Below are 20,207 nucleotides of genomic sequence, written 5' to 3'. Positions count from 1 at the left end.
CATTTCCATCCGATGTGATCTGTAACATTTGTTTTACATGAAAGTGTAGATAATTGTTAACGAAGATCTTGTGACCGACTGATATACATTCCTTTCAGATATCAAATTGATGTATCTATCGTATCTAATTAAAAATAAAAAATAAAAATTGATTTATAATAATGAAATAAATAAACATGTTTATTTATGTTAGCATCTTCCTTTTCTATCGGTACACCTACAGTTGATAATATGCAGCTAATAACGCCATCTTTAATAATTTGTATGTATTTAATAATTATTTAAAGAAAATTAATGATGACAAATTTTTTCAATTTGCTGTTTTTTTTTAAATAATCATGCACTGTGTGAGAAACAGCGAAGTTCTTCATCGCACAGACATAAATTTATGAAGATTTAAGTAAACTGTCGAAAAACGCTAATATTTATGTTATTTAAATAAACAAAGCCGATGCAGAGTAGCTATACGCAGAATTCTGTAAGACGGCATTGTTGGATGTGAATTATGTGCGACCTTAATTAATCAAATTGCTAATGGCGCTGAGCCAAATAGTGCCTATTTGGCCTGCAATCAAAAAGATGTTCAACAACTGTTGCACATGTACAACGTTTGTCATTCATACAATTTTTATACTCTGTACTTATGCACAGTAGTCATAAGACTGAAATAAGTCGAAATCATATTTCCGGTATTGAAAACAATCTATAGCACGCAACGGGAATAAACATCTTCGTACATCCAGGAACGAGAATATTTATGTTTAAATGAAATCTTAGGTAATAAATCAAATCGACATTTACGAACCTTACGAGGCGATTCGTCAACACGTAATTTTGTAATACAGTCGTCGCAAGGAGTAATTACAACGCAAGAGAGAAAATAGAATTGTTTATGCTTTTTATTTGTTAGATTTTCAAAAAGTCCGGCAATGTACCATGCCCTCTGTTGGCTGTGCATCCTTACGTGGCACAGCTCTCCAGCGAATCTATTTTAGGGAACGACAGAAAGTTAAGATTATTTTAGTTACATTTTTCACCTCCGGTCTAGAACGTTAGGGTGCTTAGCATAAGAACATCACGATGGTCGAGTAGGTCGATTTTCGACGAGCATCGAGGGTTGCATGCGTTCTAATTAAAAGTACAAGGGAAGATGTGCGAGGGGGAAAAAAAAGAACAAAATTTTAACATTATTATGAAATAATTATGTAATCGAGGCGTCGGTACATTTTTAAAAATTAGAAGATGATCCATGCTCGCATACGTCGCTCAGAAAGCAACAGCGAAGAACGTACGCAATCTCGGTCTTCGTATTTTATCAAAAAATTAATTCTTGTGTGATACACCTAAGAATAAAAATATTTTTATATGAAGTCTAAATCGTTAGCGATATCGTGAAAGTGTTTATTCCTTTTTACTCTGTTTCTTTCCTCACATAGTGTAATGTCGAAGTGCAATTACAACCAGTGTACAGTTTGCAAAAGGATATATACATTTATATATTTTCGAGTATTAATTTTTTAATGTTTGGATCCGTTCTCGATCAATCGACGCATCATGGATACACGAAGAATGTCAAATTGGAACGTGTTGAGCGTGGAAGCCGCGCTTCAGCAGCTGAACGTTTTCGAGGAGGGCACCGAAAAAATCATAAGACGACCAAATACGGTAACGAAACAAATATTATGTTTAATTTAATCTTAGAGATCTTCCGCTCTTTTATACGATCGAAGAATCTCAATTGCATCATAATATTTTAGCGAACAAATTGCAAAACGTCAAAAACGTGACGTCTTGAAGGTAGACTTTTATTCTAGATCCCGTTGCTATAAGATTGTAGATACCAACGGGTTCTACCTATTCTTATTTAAAGCTGACTGACTGCTTGATTTATTTTTAACTAATTAAACGACTCAGTTTGATGCGTGTCTCGGCATGATTCAGTCAATTGCACCAGGTTCCTAACAGATTGCTTCCAAATCTTTTCATAATTCGTTTCTTGAAATTTCGTAAATTATGAACAACGTGATGTTAAACTTTTCCGTGGCTTCATTACATGATTTCGACCGATTACGAACGGTGCAGTACTTCGGAAATTACTTGTTCTATTGAAATGTTCGATTGAGGATAAATCAAGTCGACGATGAGTACCTGGCATCGATTGGACGTAGAATACGCTACAAGTGCTATATCTAGGGATGATCTCGATGGTACTACCTATCGGAAGAAACCTGTCTCGACAGCGGTAATTAAAATTAATTGAAAAACTATCCGAATAACATTCGAGGAGGCATTGAATGCTTACTTTTGTGTACATAATTGAAGTCTGAACTCCGAATTCGAACGTGTAATACCATTCGCCTTTGTGTTGCATAATGATGCCATAATCGATGAAAAAAGGCACAATATAAGATTGACATAATCTAAGAATTCATTTAAGAGATTACCGATATTATCGATTACATACTATCTTCTCTATGACGCCAAATGTTATCGCGTTTTATTTTATTTTGCGATAGTCGCCATAAGCTTGGAGATAACAAATGTTAATTATTAGAAAAAAGCGTTGAGCAAAAATACAATCGAAGCGACATTGTATACCCAGCGTGATAAATCGAAACACTCGACGTTTCTGATATATCTAATACTTATTATCAGATAGTGGGTTCATTTTCCTCTTCACTGGATTCTTCTCATTTTTATAGCACGTGCGCTCCTATATTATCGCGCAAAGTACCACGTGCATGAATCCGTCTTGTCGTAGGTCTCGTGTCGGATAAGTTCCAAGTCGTACATCAACCAGAACATTCTGGCAGATTTCTACAGATTTTACGATGTTCGAAAACCTGACAAAATAATTTTCATAATTCGGTACCCTTCAATCTTGCTTCTATTTATGGGAGAGAACAACGACCGCAAAAACAGTTTCTATGCGTGTAAAATATATAGTATCGTAGAGGAAAGCAACAAATGACTTTTCATTTGTGCGGAACTCGGAGGAATCTGTACATGACTGATATTCGTAGAGTTTGTTTTATTGTTCGTTCGCACAAACAAATTGGCGAACAAGAATTATGGTCAGAGTACACACGGATGTTTTCGAAAATTTGCGCGAAAATCTGACGTTTCACGGGGAAATAGAAGGAAACGTATCTTGGCCGCCGGTGTCGAGTTTAAAATTAAAGCGGAGACCGTGCTTCCAAGTCTTATATTTAGGATGACGCGCAGGCGCGATCCGATTAGAAATCCCGTGGAAGACTTAGAATTTCTGGTTCCCTCGAAATCCATTTGCAGATCGTGATTTTCACGAAACGCTTTCGACATCGAAGGAATATTTGTGAGGTGCTTTCTCGTGCATTGCGGAATCGTTTAACTCGTGCGCGTCACGTTGGGTCGAAAGTTAGCCAGATTGTACGTGTAGATCATCAAGCATCTCGGAATACCCTCGCCCAAACTTTTCTTAAAGAGTCGTGTTATTAAGTTTACGGTAAAAAAATAATAAAATGGATCTCGGGGGTGTGGATGTCTGGGGTCAGATCGCCGTGGAAACGTCTCAAATGTTCGTTTCCGAGGGTGGCGTCGTTAAAAGTCGCTTCGCGGGTACAGTAAGTGTGACATAGAGTGTCAAAAAGGATAAAAAATATTGACGACTTATATTAAATCGAATTACGTAATTTCGTCTGGAGTTAATCGTGCATTATCTTCGCTATTCTAGACGATAGAAAAATTGCCGGACAAGGTGCTATTGAACGTCTTTAACTATCTGTCTCATCGCGAGATCTGCAGAGTAGCACGTGTATGCAAGAGATGGAGGCAAATCGCATATGATACGCGATTGTGGTCGCATGTATCTCTGCGTCCGGAAATCAGCGGATTACACGTAAATTCGTTGGATTATCTACTGCATTTGATCAGGTAGAGAATATTTCCTCGATATAATGTTCATCTCAGTCCGAGCCAGAAACGATTCTTTACTACTTGCCAAAATAACGCGGATCAGGGATTTAAATAATCTTTTTGCTGATACTAGCACGCGTTTTGGAGCTTCTTTGAGATACATAGAACTGCCGATCGAATTGATCACCCATACGGTTCTCCACGAATTGGCGAACAAATGCCCGAACTTGACGCACATGCTCCTTGACTTCTCCACTGCCATGCAATTACACGATTTCTCCGAAATGCAAGCCTTTCCGACTAAACTCAAGTACATGTGCATTTGTCTGTCGGAGGTAATTTTCATGGAAGGTTTCATGAGGAAAATCTACAACTTTATCAACGGTCTAGAAATTCTTCATCTGATAGGTCCGTCTTCATATCTATCCGAATCCTTACGATATCAGTTGTTCGAACGAAATATTGGTTATACAGGAACGTACGAAAAAGTGGAAGAGGAAGAAGAAGAGATCTACGAAGTGATAAACGTGCATAAATTGAAATCAGCGACTCCGAACTTGCGAGTGATCAATTTATATGGGATCAATTTCGTAGACGACTCCCACATCGACGCGTTTTCTTCCAATTGCATTCAGCTTGAGTGTTTGGCCGTAAATTTCTGCGCGAAGGTCACTGGGTCCACAATGAAGACGTTATTTCAAAGGAGCAGAAGATTGAGGTGTCTCCTCATGCAAGGAACAAGTAACTAAATCTTCGCGTTTCGTTTACGGTTGTGCCCAGTATTTCACGATACTATGAATATTCGCAGATCTCCAAAGCGACTACGTGATGCAGGTGGAATGGGAGAAGTCTAGTATCCAGGAGTTGGACGTTACCGCGACAGATTTGTCGACGGATTGTCTGATTGACATGTTGACCAGAATTCCGGGTCTTCGCTTCCTGAGCGCGGGCCAGTTGAACGGCTTCAACGACAGCGTGTTGAAAGCGTGGGCCGAGGCCGGGAATCCGCGAAACCTTATCGCTTTGGATTTGGGCAGTTCCGATAATCTGACCGACGACGGGCTGCATAAGTTTTTGTCGCGATATGGTCACCAATTATGGGGATTAGCTCTATCGGGTATGCCGCACATCACCGATCAACTATGGCAAAGCGTGTTGCCCATATTGACCAACGCCAAGTGAGATTACGCTCGTACATAAGAAATTTTAACTTACTGCCTTTGACTTACTGCTCCATATTACTGAACTTATCATTTATTATACATATACAGAACTTATTTAAATTTTAATGTACCTACGAGTGCTTGTTAGTCAAAGGATGAAATAAGAAACGCGCTATGAAATAGTTTTCTCGAGAACGGCTACGTTTTTAGAATCCTCGTGATGGGAACACAGGAAAGGCTTGGCGTGAACATTCACGTGGACCAGTTGATGGACGGAATTGCCAACAATTGCCCGAATTTGGAACGGTTGGAGCTGCGTTGGGATCCAGAGAATCTTCGATTCTCCGATAAGAGTCAGAAGGCTATAGACATACTTCGCGTGAAGTGCATTAAGTTACGATGTTTAAGCTTGAGGTAAGTGACGAGCGTCAGAAGAGCGCAGGAAATTGATATCGTCTATACTTACTGAATAATCAATGAGTTTCAGCGATGGAAGATACTATGAGATAGTTAAGGCCAATTTCGAACGTGCCGATAGACTGACGGTCGTACGGACGACCACATGCTGTCGCGTCTCTAATTACTACCTCTTAGCCAATTACAAAGATTTAGTTTTTAATTAATTTTTATGATAAGCTGTTCACACAAAGCTGTAAGGGATCTATGAACGAATTTCTAAATAATATTGAATTACTGAGATGAATAAGCATATCGAGAAGGTAATTGAGATTAAAAAAGATTTATTGAAATATTTCAAAATATATCATTCGCACAATAATTGTTTCAGGAATAATGAGTCTATCTACGACTGTTTGAGTATTTATCCCTGGTATTACAAGATGAAATGCGAAAGATAACGATATACATATTTTTTTACTCTATTTTCAAGCGTGTAGTATTGGTAAAAAAAAACATTTTAGACCTAATTTCCTTATCCCACTGTTATACTTAATCGAAGAAAGAAAGACAAAATGAGATTGAGAAATTATAATTGTTATCAATGAAAATCATTATGAAGAACCTTGAGAAATAGAGGCGCAAATGTAATTAGATTTATCGCGCTAAAAAAAATTCGTCAGAATATAATATTGACACGATAGACACGCACAATGATTGTTTTAGTGTTGGTAATATCGATTATTCGCTAATTTATTCATGCATCCGTGTAGACGACGACGACGTCGCACTGGCCACGGCTGGTCGGTCGATTTCATTCTCTAGCCTAGCCACATGCCAGACCTTTCGTTTATATGTTGCGTTATAGTCGACGCAGAACCGTCGTGTGGCTTACACGACTTTTCGCATGATTCCCGTAATTTTTCGTCCCTATCGTTGTGTCTCCTTCCTCATTGCTCGTTTCATCCCCGATCTTCCGTCATGTCTGACATCGAGGAAGATCTGACCACAAAGAAGCTGAAGATTGTCCTAGTTGGTGATTCCGGGTCCGGCAAAGTGAGTTTTCCAATCTTCTCAGCGCTCGCTTTGTCACTTCAGTAATTATGTTACAAATTGTATTAAAGAACGGTTAACGTAAGTTATTTCTTTTCACAAGAATCACAAAAAAACGTCCTCATACAAAAATTGAAAGTGTAATTAAAATTATTGACAAGTTTGCATTTTTTATATTTTCGTTAAACATTGCAATTAATTTTATTTACGATCGTGTAATTTTGAATGAAGGTATACAAGTGTTGTAGATGTAAATACTTGTAACTCGTATAATTAAATCGTTTCGAGTTCAGTGTGCCTGAACTTCGAAGAGTCAAGCAACGTATCGATTTATTTCTTTCGTGCAAAGTAGTTAGTGCCGCAATTAGATTGCATAGTCACAAATACCATCTGACGTTAGTATGAATAATAAATGTTTTGTCTTACAATTTTTGATCTTCAAGTATACCGCTTGCTGTCAGTAGTAAATTATTAATAATTACGTCTTTAAAGCGTTCACGTAAAGTGACGTATTCGTGACTGAAACCATTTCACGTCAATCCTTAATTTCTCCTTCTGTTGAAAGTTTCTTACTCTTTAATTATTAACACAACCAACTCTCAGTCACGAGATATATTATTAATTATCTAGCTGACGGACATATACCTAATCGACTTTTACGTCTTACAATTACCATGTACCCGAAGAAAACTTGTAACACAATAATTCGTATTACGAAAATAATGTACAAAGATTTTAGCAAAAAGATAAGACAAAATTGACGGAACAGCGATTCTGGATAACTGAAATTCAAGGATGCCTGTTTAGACGAGCATCGCTCAAAAGTTTTGCAACAACGAATTTACGAGGCAGTACACGCCAACGTCTGGGATCGACTTCTTCCTGAAGAACGTCAGTGTTGGCTATTATAAAAACGTTAATTTACATTTATGGGACGTCGGCGGTCTCGCGTTACATGGGAATATGTTGGACAAATACGTGTTCGACGCACACGTAAGGGAAAAGAGCACATTCTGAAAATAATATTTCGCCCGAGAAATTCGAGCCGTTTTCTTCATGAAGAGATATTCTTCCAGATTATCCTTTTAGTCTACGACGTTACGAACAGCTTCAGCTTTGAAGTTTTAGAGGAATGGATAGATAAAATTAGGAAATTGAACGAGAACTATGATGAGTCACCTTTGATGGCTGTTGTTGGAAACAAGTGTGACATGGAGCATCAGAGGTCGGTGAAAAGGGATCGAACACACAAATTCGCTGCGGATAATGGATTTCCAACGCATGATGTTTCTGCGAGAACTGGAGAAGCGGTAAAAATTTTAAAATCGCATTGAACAGAGAACAATTTTCTGGCCCTGTTCATATACAGAAATTTATTTCTGTTTAGGTGTCACTGTGTATAGTGACCTTGGCCGCACAAATCTTGGGCGTTCGATTGACAAAGACGGATCAAGATTATCACAAACCGATAATAATCGCGGAAATAGGCGACACGGTCGATATGAATATGATTCATAAAGTTGTAAAGAGGATTCCTGCCAAAAGGCAAACCCAGATTCCCTTTTATCCCCATTTACCAGGCTCGAAGTCGACGGTGTGTTTGTTACAGTGAAAATTAACGTGTAGTTATTCCGATTCAGTATTTTTCACGCACACAGGGAATAGATATTTTTTAAATAGTGAAGAGCAAGTGTGAGGAGATAGAAGATGTATATACGTAAGAAGTTTGAGCAAATTATTTTTCGCTACTCTCTTATCCTAGACGTGACGTTCACTTATACCTTTAAGGGGCCAACAAAATAAACCACTGATGTCTTCGAAGTAGATTTAAAAACCACTTATTTATTGATGAAATCTTACTATGTGCGCTAATGATTGTTAATATGGATTGACGTAACAATGATGAAAATACTTTTATAATAATAGTAATATGATACATTATAATGATGTACATTACACTGTTGATTGAGTACATGCACCGAATTCGTATATACACGAGTCTTTGATAGTTTTAATACATACAAAGTTACTCGTGAAACACAATTGTACGGTAATCTCATACAAACAATCACGGTATGGAGAAAACGCCGTACTTGATCTTTAAATATCGTAAGATTAAGTAAAATAAGATGGCAAATGAGAGAATTATTCCACGCAGCAGTATTACTAATTTTTATAAACCTTCCAAATCACTAAATTTTCTCTACGTTTAATTAACAATGGCACTAGTTATGCAGAAAACAATAAATGTACAAAAAAATAAATATACAAAAACGAAACGCATTTAACAATTATAAACAAGAACAGGTAAATGTGCGTATTTACAAAACGATTAGCTTTAAGAATGAGATAAACGGGAAAACGCACATTGGAAGCATCGAAAGGTAAGCACATGTTAATGAATAGGGTATAAATTATGTTGTGAATCTTCATTAGGAATCCAGTAAGAATTTCCGACGACAACGATTTTTATAATCAACACAATAGTACTCAACTTTGAAATCAGTTTTCGAATTAACGCTCCGTTAATTATATGGGAACGGTATGTACAAATTCATAATTTTAATTCGTACCTCAGGTACACTAACACAGAAACCGTCCAGTTGCCAGAGACTTTCATTCCTATCTCCGTCATTTGATTTACAGAAAGATCATTCTTACAATAGTTACGATTGAATGAACGATGTTCATTTACGAACGGTAAAACGCAAATTCCAATCGACAGACACATTTTTACTACAAAGTTATAAGTTCGATCGATTTTATACACTCTTCGAGTTTTATACACTATCGAAATTACTAATTCTTATGGAAAAAAAAATTTTAAGTGCCTCGATTAATATATACTATATACATACACCGTTCGTGTTCAGTCTCTTATTATATGTTATGGAAATTATTTTCTCATCTTATAAATCTGATTTAGTCAATGGTCTTCGTGGCCATACATTCTTTTCGAGAATCTTTTCTTTGGCTTCCCACAGTTGATTGAATTTGTCGTTCAAAGGTGAAACATACGTTTCCAACCACTCTTGTACAGTATAATTATCGTATATGTTTTCCATGGCCGATCTTATCTCTTTCTCGATGTACATTATTTCCATTTTATGTCTATCCAATTCGACGACCGCTCTTTCGACGTGGCTAGGATTCGAAAATGAATATTTCAAATTGTACGATTTCAACCATCCCTTGAAAGTGTTATCTTGCTCCATTTTACTGACTTCTTGAACCAAAGAGTACAATCGTAGCATAGCTGAATAAACAGACATGCCAAGATAGCTACATTTAGTCCATCCATATTGTGGCTCTGGAATACTCAAAGTAATAATGCCCTCGCACTGCAACGCTTGCAGCACCGAAGTCGGAGTTTCAGTTGGAAGTCCGGTTAAATCTGAAGCTTGTAGGATAGCTAAATTTACCGCAAGCGAAGGTATGGCAACGGGCAAGAGTTCACAAAGTACGCTGAAGTGATCATATCGTTGCCATCCAGTTAACATTACACCTTTGAACGTAATCTGATTGGAATATCTGTTAATAATTTCCAACCAACGTTGATGATTCTCCATGTGATAACCGATTTCGGTATAATATCGATCTGGCGCCGTGGCACCCTTAAAGGCTGTAGCAACCCAAACCTCTTTCCAAACTGATGCATAGCTCTCCCACAATTGATCCGTTAAAGATGCCTCAGGATCCGTCGTGTATTTCCAAACAACCGGCTGTACCATTAAGTGTAAACCCCTGTCTATTATTTCTTGAGGTAATATCTCTCTAAATTCGTCATCCCACATGAGAACCGAAAGTCCAGGATACCTATTCCTGATGTGCCTTGCTATTTTTGAAACATGATCTAAGAACAATTGTTTCTTACCCCATTTTCTTTTAAACATGGTGTCCATACATCTGGAACATTCTCCTATCTGGTATACCTCGTCAGCTCCGATGTGCAAATATTTCATATCAGGATGAGTTTCTACAATTTGTTCTATCATCTTGTATATAAGTGGAAGAGTCTTATTATAAGTAGGACATACAACTTGTGGATATCTAGGTACCTCTCTATAATCTTTATACGCTTCTAACTTAAGAACAAACTCCAAGTGACCAAAAGTTTGAATCAATGGTATAACTGTAAGCTCATTTTCTTTAGCTATCTTTTGAATATTAGCGATGTCTTTTCTGGTATAACAATTGCCTGCACTAATATTTTGTATGGGTTCCTCATAGGGAAACATATCTTCGTATTCTATGAGTATACCAGTGGCACCTAATTTCTTGAGCAAACGTAACAGGTACTTGTAATAGCTCACTTTAGGAGGAGCACCTTTCAAATCCAGGTGCACAATTTTATGTCCTTTGAACAAAGGAATCTCTCCATTGGATTTGCCATACTTCAACTCGTTAAATAATTTTCCTCCACCATTTCTCACCTTTCCCATTATGTGAGCCTCAATTTCCTGTCTATGGGCAACATTTTGAGGATTCTCAGTGAGGTCGCTCAATGGATAAACCTCCTCGATTTTTAGCCGTGGATTTAATTTATTAGGTACAATATTCTCGACCTCATTACCGAGTATGTGATAAATAACTATCAGGAGCGTAAAACTGATCATTATAATAACCATTAAAGAGGCTCTGCCTCTCAACCGTGTCATGATTGTCAATATAGCAGAACATCAAGCTCGAGCCCCTATGTTTTGCTATCCTTTAGTCAATGAATGTTCTTGCTATTTGTAACAATTTGATTATTCTCTTCGATATACATAAGTACATATATCGGCACTTTTACGGAAACAATGTCTGCGTTGTTTGTAAGTTTAACACCTTCACTTTGCGTTACGGTTATACTATGACCAACTATTACATGACGAACTGCCATCTACATGATAAAGTATTGTTGAACATGCACTCGCTCTCTTCGATTCTGACTGCTTCCTCTTATGTTCATATCGTTAGTAAATAATAATGGAGTATTAAGGAGACAAGTGCAAGAAACGTTACAGTATTATTTATGTATTATGTAATTTGTAAAGAAATAAATCATTTTAATTAGAATGAAAGTATCTCTGAAATTTCGAATATCGCTAACTGCGCATGGTCAATAGTAAGCTACGCAAAACAGTTTTATTCACGACATTAAATGAAGATTATACAGATTGTGGTTCAAACCATAATTTAACAGTAGTTCGAGCGAATGATTGTCTGCATATCGATTCCTCTGTGATGTTTTCTCTTGTATATTCCAGTAATTCTACTGAATTATCTCTAAGAGACTATAAAAGAATTACAGAGGAGTTGACATTGTCGGCTCATGGTATGGTGAACGCATCGGAAGGCTCGTCAAAACTGCTTCACGTACCATCACGTACTTGCGTGCCTATTACTGCGCACGTGCAGTTAGCCAAATCTACTGATCAATTTCGAATAATACGATCCGATGTCCAATACATATCACAGTATACATATACATATTTTAAGAAGGCATAAAAATTATCCACATTTTTATGGTTTATGAACTAAATATTTCAATGAAACGAAAGTCAGAAATTTTTTCGGATTATTTTAACTCTTGAAAGCGGCTACAAATAGTATGTAGCATACATGACGCTAAACATTTAAGTCATTGAGCTCTAATAAACTTTTGGGATTGACTGTATAGCCAATACATCCTTAAATTTTAATGTACAAATTAAAATCAAAAGTTTCAGAAATCTAATGAAAAAAAAGTTAAAAAGGAAGGAAAGGAAACGAATTGACTTTTCTTGTATCATCAAGTTATGTGTATTTGTACACCACTGCTTCCTATCATCTTAGTCTTTAAATAACATTTTGTCATTCTGCGCTGAATTTGCTTAATGAGATCCATCAGGAACATGATAATTTATGACGATCTTGAATTTATGATTATGATTAAAGCACGCCTCGCACATACATTGTTCTGATATGATTTCTCAGAAGTAATTAATTTCTCTTCATTTATCATCGCGTAAAAACATTTGGAAATAAACCACTTGTTTTCCAATTGATGAAGAGTAAAGAATCGAATTGATTAGATATGCACAGCGCAGAAGGAAAGGTTCTTGCACGTTTAGACGAAGAGTTCTCATATATTTAACGAGAGAAAGAATCGAAGACGAGGGAAACCGGAGAGGCTCGCGACCGTGTAATCGAATCTCTCGCCGTGAAATCTTAAATCGCAGTCCTTTATCTTATATTTCAAGTTCCTACGAACTGCATGTCTACCCGTTATATGCTTAATGAACGTGACTCACGTGTCTTTAGTTATGACTGCAGTAGGGGAATAATTCTAGACAATGAAGCTGTTTAATGATGCCACTCTACCGGGAGTTTAAGACCATGCGATTGGAATAACGCCCGCGATTGCCTGATCTTTGTATAATAATCGCACTTAATTAGAAAAATCAATTTTACATTTCTACGATTGTATCCATATAAAATAGAAATCGTATTCGCAACAAACTACGTTTAAGGACAAAATTTAATTCTTCGCAGTATGTAATTCTATATCGGTATTTAAGGAGAAAGTTGGATTTTGAATTGCGCCGTTTCTGCGCAGTAGATCCTTGAACGATGCGCGGTTAGCGATCGATGCACACATACATAAAAAGCGCGACCGCGGGGGAATGGAAAGCTACCTCGAGTTCATGATCTCCGTTCAGTATTTTAGGTATAAAAATTAAGAGTACGATTTGATCAGTATTAGGTTTACGCGAATGAATATCCGCGAAAATTCTACGATAAGCAGTTGATCCGGGGAGACATGGAGGACCCGTCTTTTCAAGTTATTATCGTCGGTGACAAATGAAAGAAACGCGGGTTTGACCTCGCTGAACGATACTGTTTAATTCTCGCTGCAAGAGTATATGTACATATGTATAATACTTATGTACATAGTTGCTCGCATCAGTATAACGAGTCTCGAATCGCGTCAACGCTTTCGTAGCAACCAAACTGAAACAAAGACGCAGCTTCGACTATTATTCAGAAATCATGACTCAAGCCCATCCGTACGTAGACAGGCTATACCAAGATTTGCACAGTTCTTTCACGAGCAGTTGCGTGACAGAAAAAAAGAACAGTTAATATGTACTACGAAAAGGAATTGGATCGTGGTACCACCGTTTCGCTAATACATCTGTCTCATGGATACTTTTCTAACTAATCCATCTGTATTTGCAGTTATTTTGTGCTGTCAGCCAATTATGTAAACGGAAACTGGAAAGTTGTTTTTGACCAAAAGACGCGTCCGATTAAATACATAAATCTTCTTTTTCTCGTTTAAAGTCCCACATATTCATACAAAATTTTATAGGAATCTTATTAGTCAAGCCTCTCGGCTAAGACTTATTAAAAACAACGAGAAGACGTTTCTTCATGGCAATGCAGTTAATAGAATATAACATGCCGGCGCAGTGATATGGATATATAATGTACATATTGTATGTTTGTCAACGTTGATACTGTAGATTCGCGTAATGATTAGATAACACAATGCGTTTGGAGCAATGTGTAACAGGTTCTTAAAGAAATTCTTTCAATCGCTGGCACATGTACATTAAAGGTTTAAATTACTGTATACATACATATATTATTAAATACATGTATTTTCAAGAGTCTTTCACTGCTGACAGATCTGGGGATTGAGAATATCGCGTTATTAAAACAAGTTACTGCGCAAGAAGGGGCCAATTACACAAGGAAAACGTTTCTCGCCTACTTTTATTGACGCTGAAGTGTCAGTGAACGGTCGTCTTTGTTTGAACTTTACGTGCTAACAAAAAACGACCGATGGTTCGATAGGAATGTCTGTCCTAATATGTCAATGTAAATACATACTAAATGTTTACATGCTGAAGTAACGGACGTTACCTTCTTTAAAATGAAGAACAGATTGTCCGTAGAGAAAAGATGAAACATTTGAAGTATTTAATTAAAGAGAGATTGATTTTAATCCTATTAACGGTTAATGAAGTGGACTTCCTATTATTCGATTAATTACCTCGGAAGTCGCATTTCGACAGAGAAAAGGTGTCGCGAAATCTCGCGTAAACAAAAGCGGGACACAGTGTGCGCATAGCGCGATTTTTCGCTGACAATGAAGAAAACCTTGCGGCCATCCGCGCACACATGCAGGGCTTTCATTAAAAGGAACGGTTACGCACTCCCGGGCTCTTTCGAGTCGTCTGGAACCTCCTGACTCTGAGATAACGTGACATTACGGTCAACAGTGCGAGCAGTATGCGCGCGAACGTCGAGGAACGCGCACCTGCTTTCATATTTTCCGTTGCGCTTTTTGTTTCCTCGTTCTCATCGAATCTAGCCTGTTCCGTTTAACACGAAACTTGACTCACTACATCACGGAACGAACATTCACTTGCTCTTCGACTTTCGATCGGGACATTTAAAATCGAACGTTTTTCTAAAAATGCAGTGACGTGTCCAGCCGTGATATTACATCGATCTATGTTATTGGTGTCAAACTTCGCAACCAGCAATCGTAAGTTCGTAATTGTCGCAGTTCGTTCCACATTTACTTTCTCTTTCTTGTTTCTTTTCTATAATCATATAGTATGGTGTCTCGTAATTCTTCTATGGAATACGTAACTATGGACTTTTTGCTGTGAGAAATGAATGTGCGGGAAATCGTGTGCAACTCGAATGAAAGTGTGCGCACTGCGCGGAGAACACATCGTTTGATAGCGTTCAACTCAACATCCACTAGCGTGAAACAGGAAAAGTGAAAGGATTTTATAGACTTCCCGTAGTAGAATCAATCTGTGCGCGTGATGCTGCTCATTCGTACATACGTGCCTACCTTCGATTAGAAACCTGCGATATTAATGTTTTAGTTGTCACCCACCGTTTTGATAAATGTTTTAGTATTTTGCAAATCGCTGCGTACAGAAATAGACGTCTATTCAAATCGGTGGACAAAAGCGTGAACCGATTGATTGCCCGTCCGTCGTAAATGGTGGAACGATCACCAGAGGTGATCGAATTGAATTGCAAGTAGCATGTATATTATACGTACGGAAAAGTGCAACGATCTACGTGACCGGCGACCTCCTATGTTTGAAGCTCATATGACACAGCACGTTTCTTACTGTCATTTTCCTCTTTCTCCAAGAGAATACATTAGTCGAGTTCAGGGCACGCGAAACTTGATTTAGAAATAAATCGTAGTCGATTGCGCAAAAATACAAGTGGCATTCACGGTATCAAATGTAGTAAAACCGCGGAATAATTTGTGAGATAAAGCCATTTAAACATAACGAAATATCGTAATTTCCGGATTACTCATAAAGTGTTCCTGGCAGTATACGAATTCTCTTGAAACGATTCATTGAGTTTTGAGTTAATATAGATACGCAGAATTTTAAAATAGTGAAAATGGTAGCGTTATCGAGCAATACGTTATCCGCTAACGAGTAAATACAGAAGCGATAACGACTTAGGGCATCCCATGATAGATGCCGGCCGGGAGAATAATCTGACCGTAATCCAAGCTACTTATCGAGAATGTGATCGAAACGTCAGACTTTCCAGAATGACGTAGCCCTCTGATCCTATCCTCCGGGCAACGATGACGCACGCATTCCAATGAATTACCAAAACGTTTGCGGGAGATCCGGCCGGATCCCACAGCATGAAGTGACGTTACCACATGTCCTCGCGGTCACATGGAGAACATACGAGTTCTCTTCATCCCTTCGTTTCTCATCTTCACGCGTCGATGTTAATCTTGCGGTAACACGATAAAAGGTATCTGGTTATAAAAATTCGTTAACGAAATTATAGCCGACTTGCTATTCGTTGTCGAGAATACATAAGATCTCGAGTGACCTCACAATTTCCGGTACAGTTATTCGGAATTGCCTGGACGTGAACGTTTATCATTTCGAAGTAATTTCTTATGGCGAACTTCTTATTTTACTGATTTACTTGGGCGATTCGCGAAGACGAGATTAGTCACGAACCGCGTTTTGACAGTACGGCTATTTCTAACGCGTCTAGTGGGTACAGAGGGTGCCGCGACCGATACGCTTATTTTTAGGAAACGATGTTATTAACCCCCCGCTGTTTGAGTGTACTTCGATGGAAATATCCTTTGTCGCTGTTATACGTAGAAACGTATTTATTTAATATAAGCGAAATCATTTTCTTCAGATTATTTCTGAATATTTAATAATCGCGGTAATTTTCATTTTACGTATCAATTGCTTTATCGGTATATGCGATATCCTCTGTTAATAGAAGCAACATGAATAAAACGGAACTGAGCATCGTCCTAAGTACGGAACCGGCCAGAACGTCCTCGAGTACAATTCACTCGCAAATTCCGGTACCGAGGATATCCAATGCATTTAAAGCTCAGGAAAAGTGCCCTTCACCTCGCAGGGGATCCTTCGAAAAGCTCTCTAGAGGAGTGTCAGTGGCTGCTCAAAAAGCCTCCTACGAGAGACTCGACGCTTCCGTTCAGCAACTACGGCCTATGAAGAACAATAATTTGTCGAACTCGAGCATCGAGATGCGAAACTCCGAGTTCGAGAAACCGGCGTCGCCGAGTGTCGTTAGTAACAACTGGAAGACAAACGAGCCTGTCGGCGTCACGAAATTAAACAGGAGCAACAGCCTCGAGAGTAAATGGAAGAGCAAGTATGAAGAGTCGGAGAAGAAGAGGAAATTGTTGTTACAGAAGAGCGAGGCCGGTAATTAATAATTAGTAACAAGTTTCGCGGCTTAATGAGCGTTTGTATAGTCTTAGTAAGGTCGTTACGGAACTTTATTATGATTCCATTAGTCATCATTAACGAAGTGACGAAACACGGCTCTTTCCCTTCGCTTTGCGAGCATTAGTTTGATTAAATGGTTGTGATAAGAGAGCTCGGTAAATGTGAAGTACGGAGTTCTCGACCGTATATCTCTCTTCCGTTGAGCTCCTTTCTGGAATCGTTTTTCTCCTGATATACTTACTAGGCGATCGATTAGTTTGTCACTGACGCATCGTTTCTTCGAATCTATTGATTTATTGTATGAGAAAGATCAATATGTAATGGACTTACATAAACTGAGAAATGAAAAGGCTCTTTGGTCGATATGTGCACAAAGGGAAGTGGCTGACGCGTGATTGTAGTTCACGGCCAATCGCCTGTAATGCAACTTAACTATTATTCGGTTCGTGATTCACTCTTGCATGCGAAACGAATTCTGTGACGTTTCCTTAGTCAGCCAGTACGCGATAAAATTATAAATCGATTGGGATGAAATATCATCTAGGCCCTATGCGCGGCGTTCACAATTGAGTTTTTTTTTATTGAAAATATGTATTTTCTATCGCAGCTAGTAAAGAACATGTCGATCTGGAGAAAAAGTACCAACAACTGCAAAAACAAAACAACAGTTTGCAGTCGCAAGTTCAGGAAAAAGAACAGAAGCTTCAAAAATTGAGATCCGGTAATTGTTCCTATATTTAAAAAATTCTATACATATATTTATTACTTTCATGTCATTGTACCGTGATAATTCTTTTTTAGTTTCCGAAGCAGTCTGCAAGGAATACGAACAATTGAAACATCAATATGACGTAGAAACAGGTGCTATGCACAAAGCAATGCAACAAGCGTCTCAGGTAAAATCAGTAAAAATATAAATTATTTCACTATTTCAATTTGATTTGTAACTTGACGCATCGATGTGTTTTTAGTGGTATAGACAAAATTGTGAACTCAAGAGAAGATCGCAGATAATTACACAAAAATTGCTACAAACGAATCCGGATGGGGCGATGGACTTCGAATTCTCGGATGAAATTGACTCGAACTTCGAGGACCTCGATCAGCTTAGAGAAATGGTGAAAGGTATAAATATGAAAATTATTCGGTATATGTTTCTGCTATTAAATTATCCAATCTACTTATGAGTATGTATTTTACAGAACTGAGTAAAGAAATAGCGAGGCTTCAAACGGAATTGCACTCTGCTCGCCTTCAAGAATTCGAAGCCCAAGAACAGGTGCAGCACTTGACCACGCAGTTGGAGGAGGAGCGAACCCTCAGGCAAAAGTGTAATTTAAACGAATTCTGCCCGCGACATAGAGATGCTTTTTCGATAACAAACTCTTTCTTTTTCTTTCAGGTGAAGAGAAGGTGAACGAGATGAAGGTGCAAAAAGAGAACATGGAAAGGGTGACGAAGATGGTTGCGGAAGAAATTCAAGCTTTGAAGGCGCAGTGTGATCGCGAAAGGGAGAACGCGAAGATCATGAAGATCGAAGCGGAAAAAGTAAGATTGATGCTCCAAGTTCACACTTCAAAGTTTTAAGTAATCAAGACACAATTTATATGTAATTCCGTATCGCAACAGGTGCAAAAGGAAAGGAACGTGTTGGCTCATCAGAGTGCACTTCTGATGGCGGAAGTTGGCGACGACCCTAACGGAAGATTATTGACTGTACTTCAAGAAGTAGAGGCTCTGAAGAGATCGTTGGAGGAAGAGCAACAGAATCACGCTTCTCACATACAAATGTTGGAGGAGAAGCTGGAAGAGAAAGAATCGAATGTAGAGTTTGAAATAGTGGAAGAAAAGTTGAAGCTAGCAGAGTCGGAGTTTGAAGTAGTAATGCAGAGAGCAGAAAGGGCGGAAAAGTCTGTGGAAACTTTGGAAGGAGTGGTGCAAACTTTGAAAGCGAAAATCAGCGAACTGGAAGAGAAGCTTTCCGGGCCACCACCACCGGTCTCACTACCACCACCGCCACCACCGCCACCGCCGATGTTCAACAATTGTGGACAGTCGTCGATTAAATTGCTGACGAAGGAAAAAATGAATTCAGAACGGAATGCAGTGACCGACATGGAAAATATGCTTGGAATCACGAAAAAAACTCCGCCGGTTACACAACAACCTGGTAATTATGTTTCTGATTTCGCAAATCATTGAATCACTTTATTAAATTGTGTACGATGCGTGATTTTTTTTATCGTTATTAGCTATCGACGATGTTATCAATCAGATAAAAAGTGGACGCTTCACATTGAAACAAACGGACGTAAGTTTTGTTCGTTTTCGTAAACTAATTTGCTGTAGATTGAAATTTTTAAAGTAAATGATCCATTGTAGAAACAGAGAGAAGAGAGAAGAAGACGACAAGAGGCGGAAAGCGCACCGCCCGCAGTTTCCGAGATGTTAAATATTTTAGGTACCATGAGAAGGAGAGCTAAGCCAATAAAGCAATCATTGAAGTCAACCGATTAACCGACGTAAATATAGACTAGATATTTGTAATGCGCGCAAAACTTTGTTTATCTCAGACACACATCGCGTTCTTTTGTTGTGACATGCATTTTTCATCCCTCGACAGAAGTCTGTTCTACGAAAATATTGTTTATCATGATATTATTTATTTAATAATGGAATAACTTTTTTACCACTGAACAAAATATACAGTTATGACATGTGAAAAATTTTAACGTGCACGTAATACGTAGAATGAAAATCACGTTTTCACGCATTAAACGAATCAGTAAAAGATAGTCAAAGGACGAGTAATGAGAAATAGATTGCAATAAGCCTTATAAAAAGGTGTATTATAAGAAACTGATTACATTTCGTGTAAAAAATAATAGTTCATTGTACAAAAGATTATTAAAGACATTTGTCTTTAAAAAGCATATACCTTCCG

At 38.1% G+C, this 20,207-nt stretch overlaps 4 protein-coding genes across 8 annotated transcripts; 3 read left to right on the top strand and 1 right to left on the bottom strand.

The window, feature by feature from the left end:
• The first annotated feature begins 1,000 nt into the window (after window positions 1–1,000).
• FipoQ (F-box/LRR-repeat protein FipoQ) lies at window positions 1,001–6,827 on the top strand. Of its 4 annotated transcripts, none has more exons than XM_026813989.1 (9): window positions 1,001–1,088; window positions 1,569–1,665; window positions 3,713–3,912; window positions 4,028–4,302; window positions 4,369–4,635; window positions 4,703–5,072; window positions 5,268–5,471; window positions 5,545–5,776; window positions 5,845–6,827. In XM_026813989.1, exons 1-8 carry the CDS (start codon window positions 1,081–1,083, stop codon window positions 5,678–5,680), a joined length of 1,557 nt encoding a protein of 518 aa, XP_026669790.1. In that variant the 5' UTR covers window positions 1,001–1,080; the 3' UTR covers window positions 5,681–5,776; window positions 5,845–6,827. The 4 variants fall into 4 exon arrangements, with proteins under 4 accessions (XP_026669790.1, XP_026669788.1, XP_017881036.1 ...); XM_026813987.1 differs by having other exon boundaries at window positions 1,009–1,088; window positions 1,437–1,665; XM_018025547.2 differs by lacking the exon at window positions 1,001–1,088 and having other exon boundaries at window positions 1,098–1,665.
• LOC108625469 (ras-related protein Rab-28) lies at window positions 6,435–9,006 on the top strand. Its single transcript, XM_018025520.1, has 6 exons — window positions 6,435–6,509; window positions 7,314–7,499; window positions 7,583–7,816; window positions 7,894–8,051; window positions 8,843–8,890; window positions 8,943–9,006. Exons 1-6 carry the CDS (start codon window positions 6,435–6,437, stop codon window positions 9,004–9,006), a joined length of 765 nt encoding a protein of 254 aa, XP_017881009.1.
• Window positions 8,407–11,453, bottom strand: LOC108625485 (hexosaminidase D). Its single transcript, XM_018025541.2, has one exon. It carries the CDS (start codon window positions 11,162–11,164, stop codon window positions 9,416–9,418), a length of 1,749 nt encoding a protein of 582 aa, XP_017881030.1. The 5' UTR covers window positions 11,165–11,453; the 3' UTR covers window positions 8,407–9,415.
• Window positions 11,454–14,715: 3,262 nt separating this feature from the next.
• Window positions 14,716–20,196, top strand: LOC108625497 (shootin-1). Of its 2 annotated transcripts, none has more exons than XM_018025563.2 (10): window positions 14,716–15,027; window positions 16,785–17,239; window positions 17,871–17,984; window positions 18,065–18,159; window positions 18,235–18,388; window positions 18,466–18,594; window positions 18,666–18,811; window positions 18,893–19,433; window positions 19,516–19,574; window positions 19,646–20,196. In XM_018025563.2, exons 2-10 carry the CDS (start codon window positions 16,792–16,794, stop codon window positions 19,778–19,780), a joined length of 1,821 nt encoding a protein of 606 aa, XP_017881052.1. In that variant the 5' UTR covers window positions 14,716–15,027; window positions 16,785–16,791; the 3' UTR covers window positions 19,781–20,196. The 2 variants fall into 2 exon arrangements, with proteins under 2 accessions (XP_017881052.1, XP_026669787.1); XM_026813986.1 differs by lacking the exon at window positions 14,716–15,027 and adding an exon at window positions 15,066–16,292.
• Window positions 20,197–20,207: the final 11 nt, after the last annotated feature.

This window comes from Ceratina calcarata, unplaced genomic scaffold (genome assembly GCF_001652005.2).
Source record: "Ceratina calcarata isolate Rehan_Ccalc_2016 unplaced genomic scaffold, ASM165200v1 scaffold358.2, whole genome shotgun sequence".
NCBI lineage: Eukaryota > Metazoa > Arthropoda > Insecta > Hymenoptera > Apidae > Ceratina > Ceratina calcarata.
Note: the sequence above shows the minus strand (reverse complement) of the source record. Positions and strands in the feature narration are given on the sequence as shown.